The sequence below is a fragment of the Mustela lutreola genome, chromosome 2, assembly GCF_030435805.1.
Source record: "Mustela lutreola isolate mMusLut2 chromosome 2, mMusLut2.pri, whole genome shotgun sequence".
Taxonomy (NCBI): domain Eukaryota; kingdom Metazoa; phylum Chordata; class Mammalia; order Carnivora; family Mustelidae; genus Mustela; species Mustela lutreola.
The window spans coordinates 132,949,010-132,969,069 of NC_081291.1; the positions used below are offsets into that span (position 1 = coordinate 132,949,010).

Below are 20,060 nucleotides of genomic sequence, written 5' to 3' on the forward strand. Positions count from 1 at the left end.
TAATGTCCTTTTAGTGCTTTTGAAAAGTGCCAGAATATTTTATACATTATTTTTATGAGTTTAATTTTACTGTTGTACCAGTAAATGCATTTTAAGAATGCCTTTGCAAGTAAAAATGTGCTGTACAGAAGTAATCAAAGGTTTTATGCAACATACTGCTATTGATTGGGCCTAAACTCAAGTTTATTTTTTTCTCTGTCTGGAATGTTCCTGGCCCTAATTGCCCATGTCTTCCTCCCTCCCTGCATTCTGGGACTTTCCTGACCATCTAACCTAAATTTGAACTCTTCATTATTTTCTGTTTCTTTATTCTGCTTTATTTTTTTCAAAGCACCTGATGTATATTTATGTTTGTTTATTGTCTTTCTGTCCCTATTAGGATATAAGTTTGCTAACAGGAAGGGCTATGTTTCCTTCACTGCAGTATTTTCAAGATGTAGAAGAGTGGACTTTCAATAAATATTTGTTGAATAAATAAATGAATGGATACACACTGAAAATATCTTTCCTGGTACTTGGAAAAGCATGTTTGGAAAAAGTCCTGCATAAGAGAATTCTCATAGTATTGCACGTCCATTTAACACTTGACATTGTACTAGATTTAAAGGAAGGACTTGGTGAATTTATATCACGAACACTTAGATACCAATCAGTGTACAGCACCACCACCTTTTTTTTTTAACCATTTATTAAGCACCAATTAGGGGCCTGCGTTAGTGCTAAAGACTTAATATGCATCATTTCATTTATGTTTCCATGCTAGACTATGTATGGACTAAGTGTATTATCAGCTCATTTGACCACGTAAACAGGTTTTATATCTCACTCAGGATCATACAATAGCTTAGTTGTGGCAGGACCAGGACTCAGACTCAGGTCCGCCTTCATTTCAAAGTCTGGAATCATAGCCACAAGACTATCATTGTCTTTTCCTATGTATGCTAGTTAAGTTTTGTACAACTGAACCTTCCAGGGGAAAACATTAAATGTGTTCTTAAATGAGTATTGACAGACATATTAGTGCAGAAAGCAATGGTGCAAAGTTTAGTATCTTAACCATAATAGTTGAGATTAGTAGTCTAGTAACAAGATAGATAACAATGTCGATAAGGATAGACATTTTTAGACCAACTAACTGAAGAATTGACCACACATCCTACATGAGTTACATAAAAAAAGAGATAAAAACTACAACACTGCAGCATATTTAGGAAGCAAAAAATAAATTCACCACAGGTGACTGGACAGAAAAGTTTGAGAAGCATAGGTTGATTACTTCTCTTTCTCTCTTTCACATACACATAACATATAATGTATAATGTATAATATATAAAGACTCACACACAACTATGGGTCATGTATTTGGTATAAAGAAAAGAGGGTTCTTAAGACCTGGATTCTAGTGTTGATTTTACCTATTGTGACCTTTGATAAATGATTGAACAGAGCATACATGTGGGATTTCTTTTTTTTTTTTTAAAGATTTTATTTATTTGACAGATAGAGATCACAAGTAGGCAGAGAGGCAGGCAGAGAGAGAGAGAGAGAGAGAGAGAGAGGAGGAAGCAGGCTCCCCGCGGAGCAGAGAGTCCGATGCGGGGCTCGATCCCCGGACCCTGGGATCATTACCTGAGCCGAAGGCAGAGGCTTTAACCCACTGAGCCACCCAGGTGCCCCACGTGTGGGATTTCTTAATTGCTTCGGTTAATTCTTCTTGGGTTTGCCATTTGCTAGCTTCGTAATTTTGAGTCATTATTCAAATTTTCTGTGCCTTAATTCTCTTAGCTATAAATTGGGCCATTATGAGGATGAATTAAATATTACAGATAAAACTTTTAGAATATTGCTGCGAATGTGGTGGGAACCCCTGCAGCAGAAAGTCTTGAGAGCCTGCTGAGTTTCCCAGCCCTTCCCTTTTTGAGAAGATCCTTCTTCTCCCCCTCCCTGCTACCCCTCCTTTCTTCCCTCTCCCCTCTCTCTCCTGCTCCTCTCCCCTCTTCCCTCTCTCGGCAGGCTCCTTTGTGCCCTCTGCTGGTCAACAGCGGCAGGACCTAGCGTTCTGGTTGCTATGGGTACTGAGGTAACGCGGGAACGAAGGAGACCGAGGCGGAAGTTCTGGATAGCCAGAGCCCAGGGCGGTGACGCGGGCGGCGGGGTCTTCAGGTGGGTCAGCTGGCTGCCGAAGACGGTGGTGCCGGGCGGAGGACTTCCGAGTTGGCGGGTGTGTGTGAGCGTGTGAGTGTGTGTGTGTGTGTGTGGTCGCCAGGTCTGCGGTGGTGCGGGGAGCAGGGCGGGACGGGGGGAAAGTAGACCGTGTTGAGGCTGGAGCTGGGGCCCCCGCCCAGTCGGTGTTTGCGGAGACTCTGCCATGGGCCAGACACTGTCCCAGGCCCGCGGGCTGCGAGACAGCATCGCCCTCAGGAGTTGAAGTTCTTTTTTTTTTTTTTCTGTAAACAAAGAACTTCTGAGCCCATGGTGCTAATGGAGTCATGAACTGACAGTGAACCCTAGCCACGGAAACCAGGGGCTTGTCCTCCCTCTACAACCTCACCTTTTCAAACGCCACCGTCTTTTATCCTTTGAAGTCGTTGGTGCCTTACGAAAAATTTGGTGCCCTGACAAGTCGTTACCACATCCTCTTTTTGAGCCTGCTTCCTGCCTGGGGCCACATGCACCCGCTATGTTCTGGAAGTCTGCTCCTCCCGAGTAAAGGTTATGGTGAGGGGTGGCAGATTCCTAAGAAATCTGAAGCTTGTGGGAGTTTTTTTCTTCTATCCCCAAATCAGCTAGATAGAGGTGCTCATATACAAGTGTAATTATATATGTATATATAATTTTTTTTTTAATAGCCTGATTTTCTAAATCCAGAGTTAGCTAGACTCCTAAGGGGGGAAAAAGTGATATAAATTTGAAGCTACACAAGATTAAAACTGTGCAAACTGTACGCTTATAGAAAATGAAAACAGGGGCACCTGGGTGGCTCAGTGGGTTAAGCCTCTGCCTTCAGCCCAGGTCATGGTCTCAGGGTCCTGGGATCCAGCCCCGCATCAAGCTCTCTGCTCCGCAGGGAGCCGGATTCCTCCTCTCTCTCTGCCTGCCTCTCTGCCTACTTGTGATCTCTCTCTCTCTGTGTCAAATAAATAAATAAAACCTTAATAAAAAAAAAAAAAGAAAATGAAAACAGAAACAAGAACAAAAACACCCCACCTCCCTCCAACACCTTATTTTATAGGCCACTTACAGGCCTGTCCTGACTTTATTATTATTAGTAGTAGTATTTTTGGTGGTGTTACAAATGTATTTGAAAGTGCCTCGGTCTTTTGTCTGTTTACTTCAAATCGTTTAATATGTCCTCCAATTATTTTATTTGCTTTTTAATTTTTTAAAAAGCAAATAAATTTTAATTTTTAAATAATTTTTAAATTTTTTCCTATTTCTTCACCAGAGTGTAAGTTCAGTGAGGATTGGTGTTATGCCTGTTTGGTTCACCTTGTTCTTCAGTTCTTAATCTGATACCTGGCACAGAGGAGGTGTTTCTGTACTTACTGAATGTTCATCAAAGTCTGGTAGGATACAGTGAAAAAAGAACAAAAGGATTTGTTGAAGTGGGAAAGAGGGTGTGTTTGTTTAATTTTTTTCCCATAAGGTTTGTGCAATAAATTCAAAGCCATAGTAAAAAACTAAATATTTAAAACTTAACATATTATTACTGGCAGTACCTTATGAGTAGGCCCTCTTCTAATTGCTGGGGATTCAAAGATCAATGATATATTTGGGATGCTTAGGGAAACAACACCTGTACAAGCAAAGCAGGAAGAAATAACACAGGGCAGCACAGAGTAGCAAATGATGGTGTTACACATGATGTCCTTACAGGAGAAGTTCACTTTTGATGGAAGAAATCTTCATGGTAGAGGTGGCGTTCCAACTGGGCACTGAATAGAATAAAACTTGGTGAGCAGAGAAGTGGAAAATAAAGTATAATGCTTAGGAAGATTGGAATGCATAATTGAGGCTCTTAAGGTACCAAACAGAGCAGTGAGAAATTTTTTTTTTTTCTTTTGGGTATGGGGAAAAAATATAGAAACAAAAATTTGTTATCTTGTATTACATGGGAGTGATTTGGCACCTAAAAGGTTTTCAAGGTATTTAAATACATTGCTGTAAAATTTAGAAAATGATCTGATGCCAAACAGTTCTTTCTCTAAATTTCTTTTTTATGACAGGTTAAGAGTATGAAAGGGGGAAGAAGATGAATGATATAAATTCATCATTTTAAGTACATCGAACAATATTTAGATTTCGAGACTTAAGAGGAGCTAACAGGACTGGGAATAAAATTGTAATTTCTGGCTTTGTCACTAATCTTGGACGGGTGCCTTTAATTTTCCCATTCCTAAAATAGTCATAAGCGATCACTTAAGCTAATAGTGGATTTTATGAGAATGGATGGGATGGATAAATATAAAAGGATTGGGTTTCTGAAAGATGTGATTTATAAACTTAATGCTTTCATTGCTATTTGTAATCATGCAGTTTTCGGTTGATACAGAATTAATAATGATTGTATATTAATTTACTGTTGTGCCTTTAAAACATTTTTTTAAGCTATAGAGGAGTTTCTTTATAGTTAATCTGAACCAGAGGCTCATTATGTAAAATAGATGGAATCAGAGAAGCTGTGGTTTAAGAAAAGCCTTGATGCTCCCTCATTACCCTCTCAAAGTAGCTTTTAAGGCTGCTCCTTCCCTGAACCCTGAACTCTCTGGAGGTCCTTAAGGAGGATTTACAGGCCACAAATTTGAGTCCTTCGTTTGATATCCTGGAAATTAGGTGGGGGTGGGAGGCTGTGGGGGGTGGAATTAATTCTCCTTATTTAATACTGATAAACTGAGACTCAGAGACCACTCTGACACAAAGGTTTTCAGAACTTAAAACTGGTATTTTTAGTATTACTTGTCATTTTTAGTTGGCAAATATTTTATTTTTTATTATTATTATTTAAAGATTAGTTGGCAAATATTTTAAAAAGATACCTCACCCCTTGATATCTGAAAGAAAACTTCCTTAATTGTTTTCAAGGGAACCTGCACATACAAGGTAAAAACTGGGTGACATGGGTACTACTTAGTGCCCTGAGACAGTATTTATCAGATATGTTGGTTGGTTGAAAGATTAAGCACAGCTGAGAAGTCAATACCTGATTTACTTTCATGGCCTGCACTAGGAGAAAATGGCATATGTCTATTTAGTAGGCCATTCAAGCCCAAGATATGCTAAGGATCATGTATTATCAGTCTTTCCCAGATTTTAAAAAGATTTTAAAATAAATATATACATTTAGAATATGGATAATATCAGGTAGTGAAAATAGTAAAAGCATAATTCTTTTAAGAGTTTAAAACTATTTTTTTAAAAAAATTCATTTTTATTTGACAATTTTTTTTTGAGCCTCTGATTTCTAAGTACTATGGTAAACATGTTAATCCATCCAAAAGAGCTTGCTTTTGGACCTTAAAATATGTGTTAAAATAAATATATGTGTTAAATAAAATATGTGTTAAAACTGGCTTTTAAATTTTTAGGTCTAAGATGATCTGGGTCTTCAGAATAACCAACACATCTTAGATAAGTTTTCAGTTATAAAAATTTTCCCTTCTTGGGTACCTGGGTGGCTCAGTCCTTTCCATATCTGCTTTTGGCTCATGTCATGATCCTGGGGTCCTGGGGTTGAGCCCCACATTGGGCTCCCTGCTCAGCAGGAAGTCTGATTTTCCCTCTATTTCTCACCACACTTGTGCTCTCTTTTTCTCTCTCTCAAATAAACACATCTTTTTTTTTTTTTTTTTTTTTTAATTAACTTATAACGTATTATTTGTGTCAGGGGTACAGGTCCGTGAATCATCAGTCTTACACAATTTACAGCACTCCCCATAGCACATACCTTCCCCAATGTCCATAAGCCAGGCACCCTCTCCTTCCCCCAGCCCCAGCAACCCTCACTTTGTTTACTGAGATTAACAGTCTCTTACCGTTTATCTCCCTCCTCATCCTATCTTGTTTCATAAAAAAATTGTCCCATCTTTAAAACAGTGGTTTCCCAAACCTCCTGTTCTGCCAATGATGTCATGGCAAATTCTAGGAGACCAGGGCAACTCTTGATGAATGCTCTGAGTTTCTAGGATTATAAATCATCATAATTTCCTTGTTTCCATTCTGTGGTAGTCAGTCTTGATGACTGGGTTGCATTCCCAGAACAGGAACTTATGTAGGAGGAGAATCAAACCATCATGGACAACATTGGGTCATATTATGTGTACATGTGTGGGGAAGAACAAGGTTGGGGTTGGGAAAATGATTCAGTCTAATAAATCAGGTAATGAGAAAATTTTCCAAATAAATATTAAACTTTTGCTATTTAATCATCAGCAAAAAATGGAGTAACCAAAGGACGGCGGAACTACAAAATTTGCATTATAGGGTGTTTTATCTGTAGTTCCCTGATTCCATTAAGAGACAAAGTTTAGTGCTTTGCTTTTCTTCCTGCTGACATTGTTATATCCTTGCTGTCCCAAGAAAGGTGACTAATTCTCTATTGGTTTTACGAAAGGAAACAGGCAGAACAGCATGACTCACAATTATGATCTTCCTTTTTTCTTCATACAAGAAAATTGGCTTATGTGTGTGACTTGATAAAACATTTAACTGAGAAGAAGCCTTACTAATTGCATTCAGTGAAGTGAAATGCCCTCAAATAAGACCATTTATTGGTTAAATCACATTATCAGCAGAGCTATAAATCTGAATCATCTCATCCTAATGAAATTTACAGACTTTTTAAAAAAAATCATTTCAGTCCTCATGTATTAGTTTGGTTTTATGCATATGTACATATGCAATTGACCCTTGAACAGTGTAGGGGATTAGGTACAGCAACTCCCTACACAGTGAAAAATCCATGTATAGTTTTCAACTTGATTTTTTTTTTTTTGGTAATGATAACAATATGGAACTTTTCATGAAAAATTTAGCCACAGTAGACTAGGGCCCAGCTGTTTGAATTTCTAGATTATAATAAAAAAGAGATATAGACTCTTTGAGTAGGATTATTCCTGGAGTTTTGTTTTTGTTTTTGTTTTCTTTCAAGGTTTGTGTGCTTTCCCTTTCATTTTGAGTTCTTTGAGGGAAGACACCATGTTTTTACCATTGTGACTTCGGTAACCCCAAGGGAGTCACAAAGGAGTAGCTAAATGTTTGTTTTTGAATGCACAAATACACTTAATTCTACACTACATCCACTAAACTGCTTACAATATAAAATTATTTTGTATAATTCCATTGTGGAATTATCTCCAGAGAATAAATTCCTTCAGAATTTTCTCCAAGGTAGTAAAAATCTACCCTTTCAGACTAGTTTGCTTTTTTTTTTTTTTTTTTTTTTTTGGAGGTAGAGTAACTTGAAACTAAATTTGACTGAAAAAAATAGTCACTCTTGCTGAACAATATCATTTTCAGTTTTAAATGAGGCATAACAAGGTAGATCTGTGTGTTTGTTGGGTATATGATGGACTCTTCAGATAGTTTCAAAAGAGCCTTTAAAAAAAAATAATTTATTTATTTGAGAGAGAGAGTACAAGCAGAGGGAGCTGCAGAGAGAGAGGGAGAAGCAGGCTCCCCACTGAGCAGTGAGCCCAACAAGGGGCTCCATTCTAGGATCCTAGGATCATGACCCGAACTGAAGGCAGACACTTAACCAACTGAGCCACCTAGGCACCCATCAGAAGAGGCATTCTAAAAATGTTTTGATCAGTAGTTGCGTCATTGAAATTATGTTCCCAAAGGAACAAAACCAAACAACTACTTATTCGATTATGTAGACTTTGATGTTACAATAGCCTTCCATTTGGTTGCTCCTGTTCTGATGCCCTCCCTCCTCAAGTTTTTGAGCAAAGCTTCTAGATTTATTTTCTGTTCTTTTATCTAAAACTTCCAGTGACTCTAATTTCTAGAGAATAAATTCCAAATACCTTAACTTTGCATTTAAAGCCACTTGTTTTTGGGCCTTAGCCTTATTTCCAAGTGTATGCCTACTTTCCCCCCTCCATGTAAACCCACACATCAACCAAATGGAACCAGTTATTAGTCCCCATTCAAAAGCTGTTCTTTCTTATAGTGTGGAGTGTTCATCCCATCCATATCTTCTTCTTCTTCTTTTTTTTTTTTTAGTGAGGGAGAGAGGGGGAGGGGCAGAGGATGAGAGAGAGCAAGAATCTTAGACAGGCTCGATGTCCAGCATGGAGCCCATCCTGGGGCTCCTTCTCACAACCTGAGATCATGACAACTGAAATCAAGAGTAGACACAACCAACAGAGCCACCCCGGTGCCCCTTATATCTTCTTATATAAGCCCCCCTTCTCCTCAGAACTCCACTTTAAATGCTAGCCAGCTCGAATTTTTCCTTTCTCTCACTTATTATATTATTACATCTTGCTTTATGGCCTTTATATTTTTTACCCTATTTTATGGCTTTTATATATAGTTTTTATATGCCCATTTTGATTCTTTGCCATTTGAGCCAGAAAATGAATCTCCCTGGGCCTTGATTCCTTCATGCCTCTCTGCACAGTGCTTTGCATATAGCAGAGACTTAGTAAATATTAGTGGAAGTTGTGAATATGTAGTAACACATATATAAACTAACAATATCAAATGGTTTGGCCATTTAAGAGTCTGGACTCTACGGTAATGCCTATATTTCTTTAAGAATGTTCAGAATTTGGGAATTTTTATTGGTATAAAAATCAAGTAGTTGTGCATGTGATTCAGTAATTCAGCATTACAGAATAAATTATTATGGAAACATGAATAATTGGGATATTCAGGAAATAGGGTGTTCTGAATAATTTAATTTTCTGGTTAACTTGGAGTTGGGCGGAAAATCTTTTTTGTTTCATTTCTTGTTAAAAAATTCTTTCTAAATATGCTAATTTCTGGTCTTCGGCAAAGAGCATCATTAAAATTTTCTTTGATGAATGAGGATATTAGAATGCCTTTGGGTAGTTGTTACATACCTTAATTCTCATTTTACATTGCCATATATGTACAAAAAAAGTTTTGAGTTTGGATTGTATCTCAAAAGTTCTTTTCTTTTCCCTATATTTAGCCATGGATATTTGGATGGGAGCAAAACCTGATATATATTTTTATACTCTTTACTATAGAAAGTGCCGGAGAATGTTCTCTGTCTTAATGAGTGCATTCTTCACTTTCAATTGACTATTTCCATAGTCTTTTGTTATATAATTATTGATAAAATTTTACTTCCATTAGATATGTTATATTTATAACTTTGTTAATATATAAATATTTATAAAATTTATATTTAGCATATATATATTTATTGTCTAACCTTTAATTTAGCTTTTTGCTTCATAATGATCTCTGTTTTTAAAACTTGCCTGAACTATATGTAGTTTTGAATTTGTAATTGATTGGCTTACTCAGGCATAATTCTTTTATCTGTTACTTTTCCAGAAGTTTTTGCAAATAACAATGATTTTTATTTACTATTAAGATAGTGGAAAAAAAAAAAAAAACACGACAGTGATCATGAACTCCAAAGATTTTGTAGTTCTTCCTTGGGGAAAACCTGGAAATTCTATAAAGCTGAAATACAAGTAAGTGTGTATTTATTACTTAAATAGAAATAGTTGTTAACATTTCTGTATGTTGTAATTTTAAGTATTCTTTTTATATGAGGCAGTTTAGACTTAAATTTGTGAGTTATTATCTCCATTTTTTTTTTTTTACCTTGGTGTATTTTTATCTATAAGAGAGTAAGTTTGACATAAATCCAAAATAGTTTTTAAAATAAGGACTAAAATTCTTTATGTCACAAAACTGAAGTGAGAAGTTATAAGTAAAATCTGGATTTGTTGACTATTAAAGCCATCTAACAAAGTTATAAATAGTTTGTGGCCCTTGTTTGGAATTAAAAGGAATCACCCTGAAGAAACTGAAAGACATTGAAATTTAGGGACACTATTGGGCCAAGAGATCTTAAACAGAGAAGGTACTAACTATCCCAGCACTTTGCCTACTAAGAGACTGTGTTAAATTCCCCTTTCTTAGGAGGGGCACCTTCTGTCCTGGATTGCAGTGTGGATGCATTCAACTAAAACTAAGTCATTTTGCGTATCCAGGGAATTTCATAACACAGCAGGAATACTGGAAATGTCAATATACTGTTTCCCTTTGAGGTCATCTAGAGTCACAGGAAATTGCCAAGGCCTTCCTTTCAAGTATCAATAAGGGGCAGCTGATTTGGATTCGGGACAGACTGTAGACTTTTAATTTTAGTTTTGAGTTCCAGGGAAGAGATCAATAGTCCTGTGGTTATTCAGTGTCTTCAGAGCCTTCCTAATTCTTCCTTCACTTTTGAGATACTGTGTGTAAGAGCACGTGTAAACTGGAAAATGTTACACAAATATTTGGGATTCTCAGCACAGTTGACCATTGAACAACATATGGTTTAGGGGCACTGACCCTAAATCACTAAAGCACATAAAAAAAATCCATGTATGTGATTTGGTGAGTGCTGTGAAGTGTGTAAACCCGGTGATTCACAGACCTGGGGATAAAAATATATGTATATAAAAAATATATGTTTATAAAAAATAAAAAATTAAAAAAAAAAAAATCCATGTATAACTTTTGACATCCCCAAAACTTAATAGTCTACTGTTGACCAGAAACCTTATGGATAACATAAATAGTAAAATAACACATATTTTGTATGTTGTATGTTTTATATACTTTATTCTTTCAATAAACTAAGCTAGTGAAAACAAAATGTTATTAAGAAAATTGTAAGGAAAAGACAACAGTACTGTACTGTATTTGTAAAAAAAAAATTTTGAGCGGAAGTGGACCCATACAGTTCAAACCCCTCGATTATCTGTATTAGTTTTACCATTTTTTTAGTGGGAGGGGAGCTATCCAATTGCTAGTATTACCAAATTTGCTTTTTTTTATGTAAAAAGAAAATGGGGCATACAAAATTTGATTTTGGTCATATGTTTCCAGTCTGTGTTTATATACCTATAAACCGTTTACCCAAACATTTATTAAGTGCATGTGTTCTATACACTGTGCTGGAGAATGGTGAATATGAAAGTAAGAAGACAAAACCTTTGCTCTCAGGTAGCTTGTAGAGGATGTGAATGGATAAAATCACATTTATGAGATAGTGTGAAGTGTAGTATGATGAGAAAGCACAGTGGGCTGTGAGAACATGGTCTAAACTACTGGATTAGTGGGGAGGAGGTCTCCAAGTTTCCTCTGAATGATGCAGTTAGTTGGGTAGTTATTGGGAGAAACTTGGGCAAAAGCACAAAGACCACATAGTCTGGAAACTTTCAGACACATCCAGTGATGTATGGAACAGAGACTTATAGAGCAAAATTGGAGAGAAGGGCAGGGTTGTACAGATAATAAATTAATTTGTGTGCCACACTAAGGAGTTTGAAATTTATTTTGGAGGTATGGTGGGGGGGATCACTGTTCCATGGCCTGCAGGTCTTCCTGATCCATCCAAGATCAATAACCTACAGAAGCTATGACAGGAACACACACTCTATGGTAATTGCTCTGGAGGTCCATTTGTTCCCCTTTCCTTATTCCCCTTGTCCCCTGTTTTCATTTGATACTGTCTTAATGTTTATCTTAACCTTGTTTGATGTGTTGGTGCTCTCCAACATTTATCTTCCTCTTTCTCAGCCTCTAACTCATTTCAGCAGTTGTTTCTGGCCCTTGGATTTGGTGGGTTGACCTGGTCTCTGCAGGACCAATCCTAGTTTTCCTCAGTGGTCCTTCCTGCCCTCTGGCTCTGAGTCTGAGGCTGTCTCTGGAAGGAACCCTTGTCTTGTTTCAGAACCATAACATTCCATCAACTTGATCACTTGGTCAGTAATCCAGTCTTTTTTTTTTTTTTTTTTTTCCCGTTCTCATCCCTTTCCTCTACCACAGTGGGGTCTTCAGAAACATTAAATGTTTTCTAAGTAAGTGAGTAACACAATTACATTTGTGTTCTTGAACCCTTTTTCTGGAAGCCATGTGAAAAGTGTTCTGGGCCATTGAGACTTTAGGCAGGGAGACCAGCTCAGGTATCAGTCCTGAACTGTGTCCCCATCCCATATCAAAGTGATCTAAGCATCATTATCCTTCTGGTTGCCTGAGTAAGAAACCTAGGATTATCTTAGATTCCTTCTTTGTACCTTCCCTGGTGAGTCAACTGCTTCTGGTCAGTCTCCAAGTCCAGTTAATTTTATTTCCTCATATTTCTCAAGTGCTCCCATTTTTCTCTCCACTGTCTCTATCCAGTCAGACCAGCGTCATCTCTCTATTATCAGGATTACCAAAATAGTCTCCCAACTGGCTACCTTGCCTTGCCTTTGAGCCTTGTACCCTCTAATTTCCCATTCTGCAATCAGAGCGATCTTCCTAAATAAAATGCAAGTCTGATCAATTCTCTTAAAATCCTTTGGTGAGTCTCATTGCTTGTAGAATACAAATTCTTGTCATGGTCTACATGGCTCTTCATGATCTGGCATTCTCCACCTCAGCAGTTCCATTTCTTGCTACTTTTGCCATCCTGCACATAATGACTGGTTAAGTGGAATCTCTTGCTTCTTGACCCACACATCACCTGTATCCACTTGTGCTCACACTTTTCTTTCTTCCTGGAACACTGCTCTCACCATTTCTCTTTGACTGGCTAGGTCCTTTCATCCCTTAGGGCTCAGCTCAGACTTCTCTTTCTCCTGGAACTGCTCTTGTAGGCCCATCGGCTGGGTATGTGCCCTGTGCCCTTTCTGTGTGTTCAGGTACTGACAGCACCATTATATGGTATTTCAATTACCTTCAGGCATGTCTGTGTTCCTATGTGTGCTGGAAGCTCTACTGGGTCTCATCCCCTTTCACATACTGTCACATATCCTGTGCCTGTTTGTTTTGGGGGCTGAAATACTCCTTGTGGAGTAGATACAATGAAAATAGTCCTCCCTCTCAGCATCTTTGACAGCTTCTCTGAACCCTCGGGCAGCCTTGCCTCCTTTCACTTTCTGTTTATCTCCCTGGATAGTGTACACTTGGGCATGGATCTTTGGCCCCCTTGCACCTTGGTGACTGCCTCTATAAATTTGTTCCCTTTTCTGATCTCCATTATCCTTATTTTTCAACTCCTCGCCATTAAATCCTTGGGTATGCACACTGCCTGAATATGGACAATCATTAATGTAGTAATAAAGGAAGAAATTTAAACTCATTATAGATAATAAAAGCTAGAGAACTAGGTTGGCATAGACCTATGGAAGACGGAGTCAGTGACTAATACTGACAAGAGATGAGAACTGTAAAATGAAGAAAATGGCTTGTGTCAAAAGTTTGATGAGCTTCAGGTATTATTATCAAAATCTCTTGCACAGGAATCGCTAAGATGGCTCCTCTCTTCAAAAAGTTTTTTTCTTATTGTCTTCCTGTCTTCCTTCAGAGGAAACAATAGGTGGTGTTGGCCCAGTTCCCATTCAGTCCTTTTGATGGCTCCTATACCAAGACCATCAATAGATGCCTTCTTCCTAATAGGCCCCAAACAGGCTCTGCTCTTTCTTTTTTTCTTTGTATTGTACTTATACAATACAATAGAGGTAGAAATTTATTGAAGGTTTCTAAGATGATCAGGTCAGCAAAAAATGTGTATTCTGTCTATGAATAAAAAAAATGGTTACTTTAAACCATATGCCTCAAACTATTTGAATTCTTTAGAAGAAAGACAGTATGAAAATTAGAACATATTTTTTCTTTTGCATTCTATTTGTATAGCATAGATATTTTGTGCATATGTGAAGGCAAAGTTCATATGGAAAGTGACTTATGATTTGAAGCATCTAACACTGTAATAGGAAAAACAAAAATTTGAGATTTGAAGAGATGTATACATCAAGAAGAATGTTAATGGAAGTTATTGCTAACTTGAGAAACCATATTTCACAGAATGCAAAGGAAGTAGTTAGAATGCCTTACACTTGCTGTAGATAATTTTAATTAAAGGCAAAAGATGTTATAAAATTATTTTGTCTTTGTTTACCACAAATGAATGTTCTGTGTTTATCTCTTACTCAGAAATGCTCAGGAACTGAGGATGGAGAAGGTCCAGTTAGAACTGGAGAATCAACAGATGGAAAAGAAGCTACAGGAATTCCAATCAGCCCAGAGTAAAGAAAAGGAAGAAAGAGAGTAGGTGACATTTTTAGGGAATTTGAGAGGAATAAACTGACTTGGGTAAAGAATTACTTCATATATTAATATACCATTCCAAAAAAGAGCTGCCCTGAATGAATAATTTCTGGCTTTTCCTGATGAACAAATAGTATTAAATTTCTCCTACTTTTTCTTTGTCTTTTTTATGATGTAAGGCATGTTGCTTTTGAAAATTACCATTACTTCTGGGGCGCCTGGGTGGCTTGGTGGGTTGTGCCTCTGCCTTCGGCTCAGGTCATGATCCCAGGGTCCTAGGATTGAGCCCCACATCGGGCTCTCTGCTCGGCAGGGAGCCTGCTTCCCCCTCTCTCTCTGCCTGCCTCTCTGCCTACTTGTGATCTCTGTCTGTCAAATAAATAAATAGAATCTTAAAAAAAAAACAAAGAAAATTACCATTACTTCTGTTTCCTTTGTACCTTATTTGGTCTTACACTTTCTTATTTCTCTTTTTACATGACTTGTGAACCATTAAAGTCTGGGATGTTTAGCACAGAAATGCAGAAGTTGGCCTTTGCTCTCATAAAGCTGCCATCCATAGGAGACTGTGTTTGTGTTTAAGGTCATTTTTACTTAAGACAAGACTTTGTGGGGACAGGAGTTTATATGTTAATCTATAAGAACCATTCAAACCCTCAAGTATGTTTAAAATATTTTTAGACAAATATGTTTTAGCTGAAATTTTATTAATGAGCACTCTCTAATATTGTACTCTCTATCTATACTAATTTTACTGGACATTTTCCTTTATTATAAAAATAATAAGCATAGATTATAAAAGTCAAACAGAGCTGATGGTTATGTAATGGAAATTATTTCTTTTTAGCTGTAGGCTGAATCTCAGACCATTTGTAGCTCTGCTTTTAACAATTAAGTTTTTTTCCCCCACAACTATCTTATCTTTGTGTAAGCCTGTGTGTGTTTGTGTGTGTGTATTTGTATGAATGTGTATTTGTGTATTTCTCACATATCTTTTACATTTTTACAAGTGAGGTTATCTATAAAATGATTCATACCCTATTTTTTTTACTTAATACATCTTAGCATTCTTGCCACATCAGCACACAGTTGATCTCATTCTTTTAAAGGCCACATAATATTTCTTTGTGTGCTTTTCAGATCTTTATTAAATTTTCTCAGTTTTGAAGTTGTAAGTGCTACTGTGAACATGCTTCTATGTATATTTTTGCTTACACATGCAAAAGTATCAAAGGGTTAAATTTTAGGTCAAAGTGTATGTGCAGTTTACATTTTAGTAGAAACTAGGAATATTGTCTTTCAGATAGGCTTCAAAAATGTATAGCTTTCTCCTACAAGGATAATAGTGCATGTCTCATGTGCTTTGGCTGATACTAAATCTCACCAGGCTTTTTGTATATTAAATTTGCTTTTGTTTGGTCTTATCATATATCCAAGTGATATCATCAAATATCCATGCAATACCTTCTGAACCATTAAATAAAATTCAAATGTTTACTATAGCGTCAGTAGTATTTATCTTTAGAATCTGATTCTTTGAAAAATATTCATGACATATGCACACACCTTTTCTAATAACAGATTAATCAAGGATCTCAATGTCTATGTCATCCCAGGTGATAAAGTATATTGTATATTTTGATACTCCTCTTTTAATGATCCAATGAACTTAGTTTGCACTTCTCAATGGCTCATGAAATATTTGTGAATCTGAGTTCCTGAAATCAGCCTCAAGAGAGGGTTTTCATTAGCAGAGGAACCTTTTCTAGACGGTTTTAAAAATGTTCTAAGGCTTGACTGAGTTTTCAGAAGAGGTAAGTGTTCTTCTAAGGTCACATAAATAGTAAATGCCACTGCTAGAATGAGAACTTGCCACTCACTGGTCAGAAAGATAGAAGTCTAATGTTCTGACCTTGACTTTATTATTTATTGTCTGTGTAACCTTGGGGAAGTTTTTGTCTCATTATTTTTTAAGTGAGAATTGGACTTCTGCCCTGCTGACTTCAGAAAATTTTGTGAGTTTCAAAAGTGCTTTGAAAACTAGAAATTAAACAGTTTGCCTTCTTTCTCATCTCTGTTACCTTTCAACGTGGGAACTCATTTGTAGTCTTATACATGGAATTCATCACTAGTAGATCTGCCAAATATTTTGGGTATTATTTTGCTTCCTTTTCCTCTTTACATTTGTAGACACTTAAATTTTAAAACTGTACAACAATCTGTAAAGTTTCCTATAAATCAGTAAAGCTATCTTTAATCATCATAAATGTCTAAAAAATGAAATTCTTCATCTGTGTTTGGATATTTTACTTTTATTCATTTCTTCTCAACAGTTGCAAATATGGTAGAGCTATATTTTGGAATTGCTGAGGATATCATGGCATTATTGATATTTCATTTTCATTTTGTGGTGGTCTGTTACATGTTAATGATTGAATATCATTTCTTGAAACAGGGAAAATATATTTGTTTTCATTAAAAGGAGAAATGTATTTGGTAATTACATTTCATCTTCTGTTTATATATATTAAAGGTCAAGTGGATATCACTGGAAATCTGGACGAGTGGGAAAATTGGGTAATCAATCACACACGATGTCACAAAATAAAAAAAATATTATTAAGGTAAGAAAATACCATTTGGCTCTCAGGGAATTTACTCAGTGAAGAGATATAAATTAATTTTTCAGATCTTGTATCCCCTTCTATATTTAAGAAATCTACTATTCTTCTTTTAACAACTGCATATGATTGGGTTTTGATTAATTCTTATGGGTTAATTTATAACTTTCATTATTCAGATATATTTTGTTTTTCATCGACAAGATGATTTTCAAGAATTCACCTTGAATAGAATTTTTCTAGACTGAGTTTTTTTTATACAGTTCAATCAGTTCTGGTTTCAAGTATGTGAAATACAACTATGTAGTTTTATATTAAGATGAAAACTAAGTTATTTGATGTAACAAAGGACAGACTTTTTTCTGCCTTCCTATAATCACATTTGTTTAATAGTATTTATGTTTTGCTTGAATAATTATTATTCATATAGTATTGAGTTTATGTGTGAAGATACCCAAGGAAAAAATGTTTTCAGGTTTCCCAGCTATAGAATTGCTTTAGCTTTACTGTGTATTATAAAATATAACATTACCTTATATTTAAGATTAAAACAAGATGAATGACTTTATGTAAGGAAAGCTGTTTTGTTTTTGGATTGTTTAGTACAAGATCCGTGACTTCGTAAATCTTAACTTATATAGCTTTTTCTCTTTTATATACCTATCATTAAACTTTCTTTGGACCAGTTGGCATCTATAAACATCTTACTTGATGCTTCTAACCTTTCTGTTTTCAAAAAAGCCTTTTATTTTTTAGTGTCATTCTCTTCCCGAGATATGTTTCTTTAATTTTTGGATTATAATCCACTTCCCATTTCTCATGATCTTTCTGAGATAGTGTTCCATGTTTTAGATGTTATTGAAATATAATATAATAAAAATGCTGACTCTATGATTATTGACTTATTTATTCAATAACAATTATTAAGTGCCTCCTTTGTCACATAGTGTATTATCCTTGTTCTCAAGGAGATCTTCATCTAATGTAAAAGATGACGTACATATGAGAATAGGAAAAGTCAGTATGTCATTTTTGTCATAACCAAACCATCTGTGTTTGGGAAAAATTACTTCAGTTCTACAAATAGTTGAGAGTCTTCTAGATGTCTTTGTAAGGAAAAAATGATGAATAAATCATAATGCCAGGCCCCACAAATCTCATAATGGAGTCAGATGTGAAAGCATGGGGTTTAGGGAGCTCTGGAAGGTGGGGTTAGAAAGTGAGCTAGGGCAGGAGGGAATAACAGAGTGAGTCTTTTCTTTCACTGTGGGAATGGAATTCCCTGACAGCTTTTGAGCAGGAAGACAGCAAGATTAAGGTGATGATTTATGATGGCTGATTTTGTTTAAATATGCAGGGCATTAGGAGTTTATAAATAGAGGATAGAATAAGTCATATTGAAACTATTTTCATCATGTCCCACATCAATAAAGAATGTATTTTGATCATGAACTTTTCTATACATGAACTTTTCATTTATTTATAAATAAAATTTATTTATAAATATGATAGTTTACTAATATATCATGTGTATTATAAAACAAAACAAATTGTGGACATTATTTAAGGATGGCACAAACTTCATTTCTACCTTCTTGTCTTTTCCTGAGCTCCCTCAGGCATGCATACATGCTACTTTGGAGGCCACTAATATAGATAGTAGCCTCCAAAGTCTAAATAGGCAGAGAGACTATTTAGAAGACTAGTAAAAGAATCTAGAGGTCAAATGAGAAGAGTCTAAATTAGAATGTAGCAGAAGAAATAGGAAGGAAATCAAGGAACCAAAAAAGCAGTGAGAAAGGAAAGGAGGAAGTCAAATGTATACTGATATCAGGATGATTGACAATGAGGTAGAATAAAGAAAAGCTGAAAAAAAATTGGGATTTAGAAATCCCTCCCTCCCTTCTTCTTTCCTTCCCCCTTTCCTCCGTCTGTCCCTCCTTTCCTTCTTTCCTTTCTTCCTTCCTCTCCTTCTTTTCCCAGCTCTACCGAGGTAACTGACAGTTACAATTTTAAGATATTTTAAGATATTTTAAAGTGTAACAGCATGATGATTTGATACATGTATACATTGTGAAAAGATTTCACCCATAGGTATAATTAACCCATCCCTACCTCACATATTTACTCCTCCTCTTCTTTCTTTCATCTTCTTTCCTTCCTTCCTTCCTTCCTTCATTCCTTCCTTCCTTCCTTCCTTCCTTATTTTCTTTCTAGGACTTTTAAGTTCTACCTAGCAGATTTTGAGGATTTAGAATTTTATTTGACTTCTAATATGTTAGTTGAAGCCAAGAGAGTAAATATGCTTCCTAAGAATTTATAAAAGGGAGAAGAAGGGTATAAAGGATAAAGCTCAGAAAGGGCAGGTATGAAGGATAAAGCTCAAGGAATATGGAGGCAAAAGAGAACTTTAATATTGATAATCACTATCTATTTTATACTAGTCAACAGTTCAGCTGCTTTTTCCTGTTTTATCTCATTAAGTGCTTATATTGCTCTTGAGAGGCAGTTATTTTTCCAATTTTACAGATGAAGTAATTTAACATCAAAAAAGTTCACTTGCTCAAGGTCAAGCGTCAGGGCCAAGATTTGGAATGCAGGCTTTCAAGCTGGTGCTAAGGTGATTTGCCAGCTCTCCGGTAGAGGGAGCTTGAGAAGAGGAAGAATGGTAGAACCCAAGTAATGCAATTTCAGAGAAAATGAAAGTAAATGAGGGTGTTTTGACTGTGATTTTAGACCAGTGTTTCTCAACAGGGGTTAGTTTTGCCTCCTAGGAGACATTTGGCAATGTCTGGAGACATTTTAGTTATCACCACCAAAATGGTTTGAGGTTTTTGGTTAATGAATGTTAGTGGCTCCAGGCCAGGAGTTCTGGTATGCATCCTACAACATACTGGACAGCCTCGCCACCAAAGGATTACTTGGCCTAAAGTGTCCATGGTATCAAGGTCAAGAATGTTCATCCATACTGACTAAAATCCTGACTCCTTTCATTAGCTTTGTGATTTTAAGTGAGTCACTTAAGTTTTCTGAGCGTCTGTTATATTTGTAACCATACAATATTTGTTAACTACTTCACAGAGTTTTAAGCAATGTTAAGATTATGTGTGTGAAACAAGTTGTAACACTGGCTGAAAATGTTTGTGG

The 20,060-nt window shown here is 36.2% G+C and overlaps 1 protein-coding gene across 2 annotated transcripts in view; it reads left to right on the plus strand.

Moving 5' to 3' along the window:
* Positions 1–2,095: 2,095 nt before the first annotated feature.
* Positions 2,096–20,060, plus strand: part of ZBBX (zinc finger B-box domain containing) — a 119,211-nt gene continuing 101,246 nt past the window's right edge. For both annotated transcript variants that reach the window (XM_059163579.1, XM_059163581.1), the window contains exons 1-4: positions 2,096–2,163; positions 9,535–9,677; positions 14,179–14,292; positions 16,826–16,916. In XM_059163579.1, coding sequence (XP_059019562.1) covers positions 9,610–9,677; positions 14,179–14,292; positions 16,826–16,916 — 273 coding nt within the window. In that variant the 5' untranslated portion in view covers positions 2,096–2,163; positions 9,535–9,609. The remainder of the gene's footprint in view (positions 2,164–9,534; positions 9,678–14,178; positions 14,293–16,825; positions 16,917–20,060) is intronic.